The sequence below is a fragment of the Falco naumanni genome, chromosome Z, assembly GCF_017639655.2.
Source record: "Falco naumanni isolate bFalNau1 chromosome Z, bFalNau1.pat, whole genome shotgun sequence".
NCBI classification, from domain to species: domain Eukaryota; kingdom Metazoa; phylum Chordata; class Aves; order Falconiformes; family Falconidae; genus Falco; species Falco naumanni.
The window spans coordinates 48,042,728-48,053,530 of NC_054080.1; the positions used below are offsets into that span (position 1 = coordinate 48,042,728).

The following is a 10,803-nucleotide window of genomic DNA, read 5'->3' on the forward strand; positions in this document are numbered from 1 at the left end:
ACACACAATTTAGGCACCACGGGTAAGCATGGCCAGTTTCTACAGTCCATATGTGGTATAGCCACTGCCTGCCTCTTTTACTGCTTTGTATGGGCATAGCATCAATGAATCTTCCTAATCATTTTTGAGCTTGAATATACTGTCTGCCTCCCATGGCATTAAATCTCTGAAGCTCAGTCTGCTGTATGAAGTTATCACCCTCATCTGTGTGAAATACCACCTTAATATAATTAGTCAGTCTGTTTCAAGTGAAGGAGGAATGCCCCCTAAACTATTACTTGTACTATTTGGTTAATCCAAGTTCTGCATCCACTCAACTCACAGCGTTCAAGACTTTGTAAACCTTGACCTTTCCCCCCCCAAAAAAATCTTCTCTCCAGAGTGAAGGGTCCCAGCATTTTCAGTCTCTCCTCACCAAGCAGCTGCCCCATTACCTTGATCACATTAGTTGCCCTTAAGTCCGTTATGGACTCCCTCCAGAGGTAGAAACTGGAACTGAAAATGCGAGTCCACCGGTTTTACACCGGAGCAAAGTAGCACCACCTGTTTTGTTTGCAATACCCTTTTGTAAGATGCCTACACAGTATTTTGATGCAGCTCCACACTGTGATGGTTTCAGAAGAGCTGTCAAAAGATCTCTGCAGCCCATGGAAAAGACGCTGAAGAAGTTTGGGGAGGACGGTCTTCCATGGGAGCAACCCCCTGCTGGAGCAAGGGAAGATTGTGAGAAGGAAGAAGTGGCAGAGACAAAAATGTGATAAGCAGAGCACAGCCACCATTCCCCATCCCCCTGTGCCGCTCAGTGGGTGGAGGCAGAGAAGCCAGGAGTGAAACTGAGCCCTGGCAGAAGGCAGGCAAGGGGGACAAAAATCTTTGAAGATTGTTCTTACATTACTCTGATATGCTTAGCAATATATTAAATTAACTTCCCCAAGCCAAGTCAGTTTTGCCTGTGACTGTAATTGCTGAGCAATCTCCCTGTCCTTATGTTGACCCATGAGCCTTTCATCATATTATTTTTCCACTCTGTTCAGTTGAGGATGGTGATTGTAGTAGCTTGGTGGGCACCTGGTACCTAGTCAAAGTCAACACACCACAACCATCCAAGTATTACCCACCCTCTCACAGTTGCACACCTTCCAAAGGGAAATAAAAACAAAAATACAGTTTAAGGTCAGAGAGTTCATCACTGCATTTCAGCAAATGTGACATGAATGCATTTTTTTTTGCAGTTTTTATTGCAAAGTAGTAATACAAAATAGCATTTGGAAGCACTTTGTCTTAAACACAGTTTTAATCTCATTAAGACCTTTTTCTTACAGGTTTAAGACTCTTAATACTGTTAACAATAAAGCATTACATTTCAGTCCCTGTGATCAGCTGACACATGGTAATATAGTGCATCCTTTACTTGGCTCTAGCTTGACTTTTGTTCTGGCTGATGAAAATGTAAGACACTGCATAAAAAATATAAGAGTTAATACATTCCTTATTCAGCAACAAAATATGATTCAACTTGCCAGTTTCCTGTATCTAAATATCCGTACACAAACCCTGTGACAAAGCTTTAACATATATTTAGCATACCTGCTTTCTTAACACTTTCATTACTATAATTTCAATCTAAACTATGAATACCCATAATAATTATTTCTTCCTTCCTCCTCCCTGAAGCATGCATTTATTGACTAGTAGTCTGTGCTATCCCAATCCTTGATCTCTGCACAATATGTGCACTTAATCTTGTTACTGATGCATCTACATTCTCTTCTACATCTTTTTCCAACAACCTGACTTCTCCTCAGGTTTGTTTGTTGGTTTTTTTTAGACAGCCATTCCCAACTGCTTCAACCAATGCACAACATAAAAGTTACTTGTCAAACACCACAGAGGTCTTTAGCAAGTCTAAGTTCAGTTATGATGTATTCATTAACAGATTCAGTTACTGAATAAGCAATGTTAACAGCTTATACAATCTTGAAATTACCATTGCCACAGCACATAGCTAGTTCCTCTAGACATGTTTATCAGTGATTAGAAGCTCATTATTAGAGATAATTACTGTCATTTCTATAGGAACATTTCAAATTGCATTCATCCATGTTCAAATATGCTTATTAAACCAACAGAACTGCATCTTTATAGTTTTGTACACAAAATTATGTTTATATTCTTTAAAATGTACACACTCAATCAGATTTAAAGATCAGCCAAAGCATGACTGGTTAAAGGAATTCTAAAGAATAATGGACTAGCAATACTACTCAGCAATATCTGAGGCTTACACAGTTAATAGTCACTACTAATCTACTTGTGTTCCATGAACTAGTATTATGGACATACACATAACAGCTGCTCAGTTGGTTGGCTTGCCAAGTATGACAGTCCTGGGGTTTTCAGTTTGTACCAAAAGCTTTCTACATTATCATGCTGCGAACTGCTGATCTAAAATTAAAAAGTACAAATTTAAACTGTAGTGTAATGTACATACAGAGGAAATGATACCACTGTGTAAGAAAAACGAATACCACTAACACATCTGCTGTCGATGTTTTGCCCCATATTCCTTCTGTTTCCCCTTTTTTAATCATTATTTTATCATCAGATAAATCAGTGGATTCAGATAAATCAGATAATCAGTGGATTCATCTGTTATTTCAGAACATCCAATTTCAAGGAAGTTAAGGTATCGCTTATAATGACTTAGGAGTAATGGTCGAATGTGTAAGGACTGTAATACCCAAGGAGACACAGAGCTATATAATTCTTACAGTATTTTCATATGAAAGAATTGGCTTCTTGATAATTTGGAATGGGATAAGCAGATTCAATTTCCAGTAATGCTACTTACTTTCTTCCCTCAGCTTTTTTAATTCCTGTATTATATCACTATACACATAGGATAGAAGCTCCTCTTGGGATCTGGTTCCATCCAAGTAAACTAAGAAAGATTAAACAAGAAGTTTCATGAGTTCTATGCCAGTTATCTGTAATAGCAACTGGCAAAATTTTCAGTATTTCTACAGGTGCCATCAGAAGATACGAAAAAATAAAACACAAGACCAATACCTCCCTTTTCTTCTTTCCCAACTTCATTTTACATATTAAAAAATAACATAAAAGTATTCTAGTTGAGAACTAGTTTACAGGGTTTTGTGGTATAAAAGTTTCCATTAGGATAGTGGTAATAACATTAGGACTGCAGAGCAATGGCTTAATTCAGCAGAAAGGTTCCTACGCAGTGGAAGAGCTCAGGTTCTTCCTCAGCTTCAGGGTCTGAGCAAGTCATGAAGGGGCACGGTGGTTCCATTCTCACTGCACAGTAAGAAGTGGTATGCTGATGAAGCAGCCACCTGACTTCTCTTTCCTCTGGCCACCACTCCAGAGGTGGTAAGTCCAAGAGCTGTAAAAGTGTGAACATCACACAAGCTCATGGCAGTGCCCCATCAGCTGGCCCGGCTTTGGCACTTCTCACACAGGACCGGTGACTGTGGTGTGCACAGTCAGCCCCTAGGAATTATCTTCAGATCATAGGATTTCAATAAGGATTTAAATTCTGTTATTTCAATTCTGTTCTGTATTGTCCCAGAAGCTCCTTATTTAGCCATACACATGTATGCACACATGCACATACAAACTAGCTTGTTAAAGGGACTTAGTGATCAGAATATTTCTCTTTTTTAACTTCATAATTTTCATTATTGAAAAATCAAAAACCCTATAAACTTGAAAAACAAACGAACAAAAGCCCCAAACCTATTGTTCAAGTGCCACAAAAAACACTGAAGAAAACTTTGTCCCATTAAAAAAAAACACAACCCAACAAAAACTGCATTAAGTGTCACATTAAGCATTTTATAAGTTTAAAATTAAGGATACCATACCAATGTTACTTGCATTCTCTTCCAATTCATTTTTATATTTCAGATACATAGGCCACACGTGTCCATCGAAGTACCCCAGTGTATCTGCTGGCTGATAGACTCTGGTGCTATACAAAAATACGTTTGCTTTCCCATACAAGTTTTACATTTTCCCCTACCGTCAGCTGATTTAATAACAGCATCTATCCAAAATAAAGAAAGAAAGACTGGCAGGCTGCCTAACTGTTGGGGCAAAGGAGGATCCTTTTTTTTAATATAAACTATGACACGAACTCTAGCTAACTTATTTCTGCCAATCAAATGACATTTAAGATAAGGTAAAAGTTTCTTTTTAAAAAATGATGTAAATTAAGGTGGTGTTGTGGTTTAACCCCAGCCGGTAATTAAGTACCATGCAGCTGCATGCTCACTCCTCCCTCACCCATGGGGGTGGGGAGGGGAATCAGAAAAGGATGTAAAACTCGAGGGTTCAGATAAGAACAGTTTAACAATTGAGATAAAACCTAAAGAACAACAATAATAATAACACTTACAATGAAAAGGAGGGAGAAGGGGAGAGGAATGAAATCCAAACGGAAAACAAGTGATGCACAATACAACCACTCACCACCTGCTGACCAATGCCCAGCCAGTTCTGCAGCAATTACCAGCAGCCCTGGGCACCCGAGCATGGCTCGATGGTATGGAATGCCACTTTGGCTAGTTTGGGTCAGCTGTCCTGGCTGTGTCCCCTCCCTGTGCCCCCTGCCCCTTCCAGCCCTCCCACCAGCAAGGCCTGAGAAAGGAGAAATGAAAAGTCCCTGCTCACATTGTTCCCACACCAAACCCAAAACACAGCACTGCACTAGCCACCAAGAAAATTAACTCTATTCCAGCCGAAACCAGGACAGGTGTATTTAAAGAGTTACCAAAACAAATTAACTTTCTTTTTTTTATTGGGTATACAGATTTCTCAAACTTTAAGTGAATAGCTGTTTTGTCTAGTCATTTCCAGTCTGGACACTAAAGTCCTTTAAAGGCGAGTCTAGTGAGAAACTAAGAACCTGGAAACAACCAAAACAAAGTGCATTTCTTCACTCAGCCAGCAGATTCTGACTTCGTGCGCATATATTGCTCCAAGCACAAAGTACTGGTCCAAATTTGGAGGCAAGTCAGATACTGGCTCAATAATCTATATCAGATCTATGGTACAACTAATGCACAGTCTAAACAAAGCATATACTAAAAGCATACATGAACAATAATAATAATGTAGCTGTATTCAACCAAGGATAAGACTACTTAGGTTTTCTTCACTGTTTCTGGTTTTAAACATGGTTTAACTCCAACAGGCTCTCAGCAATCTACATAATTTATCTGGACAACAAATTCTCTTTTAAGTGTTTGTAAAGCATTTAACACTTTAATATCCCTGTGCTCTAATATACAAAAAAACCCCACGCACCACAAACCAACCCTAAAACCAAAAAAACACCCCCCCCACCGCCATCCGTGCATGCTTTTGTTAATGTGGGTTAAAGAGCCACATAATCTTCCCCCAGAATCACAGAAGACAGATGATCTTAAGCTAGCATTTAGCAAGCACTGAAGAAAAGCAAATATAAAAGAACCACTCCAGGTTGGGGAGCACAGTGACCCTCTGTGACCAGTAACTGAATAATCTTACCTCCTTCTCCTTTTGCACTCTTCATAAGGAAGGGTCAAAAAATATCTTCTATTCCATAGTTCATTAAGTGGCCTAAGATAATAACATATTTAGCTCCTTCTTCCTTTTTAGGGCAGCTTTTAATATATCAGGTTACATTTGCTGCTTACTCATAATTGTATAGCAGAAAGCCTTCAACAATCAAAATATAAACGTCATCTGTATTTTTCAGATTGTCACATGTATTCTGTGGCCCTTCTGTCACAACATCTGAGCTTGCTGGACTTTTCATCCAATTGCGAATACTTTTCACCATTTCATCCATATAGAGGGCATCAAGTACTAGATGAAAACAGAAAGTTAGTCACCTCTTAAAAACAGATAATAATAAAAAAAGAACTCTTAATTACCCCTAGGTTAATCAGTAAGAATCTACACACAAGTCTAAATGAAAGGGCACATGATTACCTGTAAAATACTCTCACATACATAAGAGGTTCCACGTTCAAAACTGACAACACCCTGAAACTAAAGTTTTCCCCATCACTGGGGTATTTCTGGTGGGTGTGGTTTCTGAATTCTGTGCACCAAAAAAGTGTGTGAACTCATTTCACTGCCCTTCCCGTCATAGAGGCTGTAGGGACTGTTTGTTCTCCTATTCCACAAAACTTGTAAAAACTTACCTCAAGATGTCTACCCTTCTGTCAGCTGTCACTGACACAGGTGAAGAGAGCAGGTGCTCGAAATGTTTTGCTTTGGGTTTTTATTGGATTCAGGTATTTGGAGGGTGGGAATGGATGGATTGAAAGGATGGCATAGAAAGCAGAACAGCACAATGTAGCACCTGCTTTTGCCTGTAGACGTGTAAGAACATACTGAGTGCCTACTGAATGGCAGACAGAAGGCAGACTTTGGACAGATAAAAACAAATATATTTTAGAGGAGCTTTTAAGAACAGCATTAAACATTGATATTTGGACCAGAATGTTTAACTTATCCCTCTAGTTTCACATTCCAGTTTCATGAAGTCTAGAAGCTGACCCAAAGACTGCAATAGTTGATAAAAGGTCAGTTTTCAGATACATTTTAAGGTTCTGGCCAACGTTTAAGGTTCTGACTAACACATTTTGTGATCACCAAGTATCAAGAAATTAGCTAATAAGCAACCTTCACAACTAGCTATGACCTGAACCAAAGCACTGGCCTTGAAGTGGATCTGGATCTAGAAGTTTGTAAGACTAAATTGGCATAGCATGTTCAGCCAGCATTAACCATGAACTATAAAACATTCAGTGTCCATGTGAGATCTGACATGAAATAAAGATGTCAGGATCAAACTCAAGTTTTGACTTATTTGGAATATGACAACAAAAGAGGCTCAGTGGTGATGTTCCATGAGTTCAATATCAGAGTAGGGGAAAAAAAAATCATCGTTACATAGAAAATGATGAGGTTAAGCTTATTCTAGTGCTGCAGGCCAATACTTCTAACTGAACAGTACGATTTGCTACTGCACCAGACAACTGTAGAAACAGAGGAAAAGATTAAAGAGAGAAAAGGAAAGGTTGACTAGCTTGAGCTATTTGCTAGTTCAGCAAGTTTTCTTATTGATCTCAGTAAGGATGAAAGAAACTGAGCAAAGGATTGCTCTGAAACAACTGTTCGATTACTGCCTTGCTCAGAAGGGAAGAGGAGCAGGGGAAGAAGTGTTAAAGCTCAGCACAACAGAATCTCGATAGAGTGTTCAAAAGGAATGCAAAGTTACTGACCATCATACAGCTTAAATCCACGTTCATCTGTTTCTACTTCAGACTCTGGCTGAAGGGGAGAAAAATTGAATATTTTCAAGGCTGGTTTTATGACCGCTGTCACAGATAAATACTGTACAGTTACAAAAACAAGGATTACACACTTTTGTATCCAAACTGATTAAATTTATCTTAAAATTTAAACTGCTGTACATAACTGTTTAAATATGAAGTGTTTGTATGGTATCTAAAACAACGAATTCTCCAAATCCTACCTCTTAAGTTCATTAGCGCTTCACTTCAGAAATAACAGCTCCTTTACCCTCCTTAACAAACAATTCCAATGTAAATGCAAAAGTTGTTTTCCCGTTTTGATCTGGGAGACAACAAACTACCTATTGGTCTACAAGTGTAAGGTTAACACAGTATCATTAACTTCATTAGCACAAAGTATCTTGAAAACTGCATCCAATGTGCACCCCTTCCTTATTTTAAAAGGTTTTTTTAAATCATTTAAAAGATGAGAGTAAACTTTCTTTTTTTTCTAATACTCAGTTTTGTTGAGTATACTCAGTGGTTTTGGCCACTGCAAGTTCCATTACCCCAGTGCTTGTTTTATTTCTCTTTCTCATTAAGTTAACATTATATTAAGCAGCATAAGTTTTAAAAGTGTATCAATAGGAGAACTGAAAAGAAAGGATACTAAAATTTACTCAAGCCTACTTTTACCTATTGGGTCTTTCCATCTAAACTGTTACCTTAAAGAAGTCATCCTGAGAGATTACGTCACAGTTGGGAAACATTTTCTTAAGCTTTTCCGACAGCGTTGTTTTCCCCCCATTTGTCACACTGAATTAGAAAACATAGTAAAAACTGCATCAAGACAGAAATCAATCCTTTAAACATATGTACAAGCTCACACACACATTTCTGTATAGTTAGGCAAAAAGACACAATCCAACCCCCACCCCCAAGTTTATTCAAATTAAATAGTTTCTACCTCCAGAAAATTTCCTGGCAGATTTCAACAGCTTTCAGACAGTGACTAGCAATGCCAAGAAAGAGGTTAGAGATGGTACCAGAGCTCTCCAACAGACACAGAACAATTTCTTGACTGTTCCATGCCATAAAATGAGACCATTATATGTTGTCTTCTCAATCTATTTTCAAAAGATAACCATTCATAAATAGAAATTACACCATTCTGAAAGGAAGGCCAGTCTTCAGCTGTAAAGGAAATTTAATTTGCTGATACTTACCCTCCAAGGCCAATAACCAATACTTTCATAGTTTTTCTCCTCAGTTCTTCCTTTTCACTGTCAAAAACAGTAGCCAGTGAAAACCCTTAATTCAACAAGAAAGCAAGCAGCTACTGTATTAAGAAATATGTTATAGGTAAGACTTATTTTCTGTCCTTTTTTTTTCCTTTTTGCACAGCTACTGTCAGAACCTTATCTGCTTGTTCTAATACCAACAAAAAAAATCTGCAACACACATGCCACATCAGAGTTTTCAATGCATTTTATCTTAAGACAGTATTTTAATCATATGGGAGGGAACTCAGAGATACTCAGTTCTACCAGTATTAATACAATACCAGAGAAGACCCTGAAGAAAAGCACAGTCATTCGCTCAAGCATTAGTGCTATGTAAAAAAGACTAGGTAAACAGAAACAGTGGTGGCAAACAAACAAAATTCTTAATAAAAGAAAGAACTGATATGCTGAGGAGAAAGATATTTTAAAAAAATTAATTAAGGGTTATTAACGGTTAGTATGTTCAAAGACTTTATGAATGTGGTCTGAGCAGTGTAACAACTCACCACTCCCTTGTTGGGAGAGTTAACAGCACAGACCATACAAGCGCTCCTCCACTTCGGTAACCTGGAGTCACTGAAACTACTGTAAAGGCAGCTTAGGCCATCCTAACCGATTTAACCCCGAGAAGGACTAGGTAGCACTTGATCTTCTCCAGAGAATATCAAGGCTGAAATTCTGGAAAAGGTTACGTTCGTCCACCCACATCCCTGTTGCTGCCAAGAAATCAGCCCTGAGGTTCTGCCTGGCTGAAAACCTTCAGTGGTCAGAGCTGCCAGAGGACACAATCCTGTCTTTCCCTGACTCCTCCAGAACTTTCTTCTGGAGCAGGTGTTGCGGAGTCTATAATCAACTATACAGGAAAATACTCCAGCTGAAGAACAGTTCTGCAAAGGAGAAGGGAGGGGAAGAATGTTTGTTTTCAGCTGAAAAAATCCCCTCCAGTTTACCATCTAGTTACCTGTGCCCACAAAGGTATGGTGTAGCAGAAGGACAAGTAGTGGTCCTTCTCTTGGTAGCAGCAATAGTCTATATACAGAGTTTGTCAAACTTTAAACAGTTTAACATTTGTCAAACATTGGTTTCCATGAGCACACACCAATCAGTAACTATTTAACCACATGCAAACACTCTATTTTTCACCTGTTTTGTCCCCTAGGTCACACATAAGAAGGTAAGACCTGTAACACCTAAGACCTGAAAGGACTGCGCGGGTAATATTGTCCCCCCTCCCCCACAAACACTTATCTGTACTATTCTACAGAAAAATACTGTTACAGGGTATCAGTGTGAAAATAAAACCGTATTATTTCTGTGAAGCTAAGTTTTAGACAAAGTCTGAAATAATATCCTTTTGCTTTCGGTGCAATGACTGCAATTTCAGCTTTCACAGATATGACCTTTGCATGGTTGCTTCACATCTATTTTTCTGTTGAAGAAAAAAAAAGACATACTAACTAGTCCAAGTCATCACCCCTGTAGCAGCTGTTACTCTACAATGGTGCAGTAAACCTACAGTACGTTAGCATGCAAGAGTTTCCTATGAATATTGTAGTTCTCAGATTCAATGATTTATCACGTTTGTGGTACTGGCTATCTATTCAAAGCAAGCAAATAAGACGATCTGTTCTCAGGAAGTGATGAGACTCAGGTCATCCAAAAGAAACAAAAATAAAAAAAGCTCTTTTCCAAAAATCATCAGTAAGTTTTGTGTTCCAGAGGATTTGCCTTTGTCCCACAACAAATGCTATCAAATAAACTAAATAACATCTGGACACACATGCTGAGCTTTGGACTCTTAATTTACGTCATCGTCTATACGGAAGTTAAACCCAGGTTAAGACAAAAAACACTACGATGAAAAAACCAGCAACACTTCCTCCCCCCCCGAGTGCCGTGTGACACCAACTACAGAGGCAAATCTGTCACCAGCGTTGCAACACAGGAATCCCAGGCCACCCTAACTGCGCTCGCCTCAGTATCTTTAAGCACAAGACAAACGGCTGGCAGCCCGAACATAAACCTACTGTTGCCCTATTTTTAACGGCACAGCGTGACCGAGCTCCAATGCGCGCTGCCAGCCGGGGCACTCCCTCCCCCCAGGCCCCGCCCGCCCCGGCGAGAACCGCCTCACACAGGCGCCGCACCGCGCCCGGGGCTGGCGGAGGGGACAGGGCAGCGCGCCCACCGCCGGACACCCCCGCGCCGCT

General features: G+C 39.4%; 1 protein-coding gene across 7 annotated transcripts; it reads right to left on the bottom strand.

Annotated features, from left to right (window-relative positions):
- Positions 1-1,167: 1,167 nt before the first annotated feature.
- Positions 1,168-10,658, bottom strand: NMRK1 (nicotinamide riboside kinase 1). 7 transcript variants are annotated; one of them, XR_005825517.1, is made up of 10 exons: positions 8,537-8,593; positions 8,278-8,437; positions 8,036-8,126; positions 7,299-7,347; positions 5,700-5,871; positions 5,551-5,622; positions 3,885-3,991; positions 2,852-2,941; positions 2,344-2,445; positions 1,168-1,457 (listed from the first exon to the last, which is right to left on the bottom strand). XR_005825517.1 is itself a non-coding variant. In XM_040579173.1 (9 exons), exons 2-9 carry the CDS (start codon positions 8,563-8,565, stop codon positions 2,426-2,428), a joined length of 630 nt encoding a protein of 209 aa, XP_040435107.1. In that variant the 5' UTR covers positions 8,566-8,593; positions 10,558-10,658; the 3' UTR covers positions 1,168-2,425. The 7 variants fall into 7 exon arrangements, 6 of the variants coding, with proteins under 6 accessions (XP_040435107.1, XP_040435106.1, XP_040435105.1 ...); XM_040579173.1 differs by lacking the exon at positions 8,278-8,437 and adding an exon at positions 10,558-10,658 and having other exon boundaries at positions 1,168-2,445; XM_040579172.1 differs by lacking the exon at positions 8,278-8,437 and adding an exon at positions 9,555-10,529 and having other exon boundaries at positions 1,168-2,445.
- Between the last annotated feature and the right edge of the window lie 145 nt (positions 10,659-10,803).

Bases quoted from the DNA above. Each gene is read 5' to 3' on its own strand.
- NMRK1 (XM_040579171.1), bottom strand. From the start codon at position 8,405: ATGGCATGGAACAGTCAAGAAATTGTTCTGTGTCTGTTGGAGAGCTCT. The intron at 5,872-7,298 runs GTCAGTAACTTT...GTTTTCATCTAG, and splicing joins TGGATTTAAGCTGTATGATG to TACTTGATGCCCTCTATATG. The intron at 2,942-3,884 runs GTATGGTATCCT...AATCTTTCTTAG, and splicing joins AGAGAATGCAAGTAACATTG to TTTACTTGGATGGAACCAGA.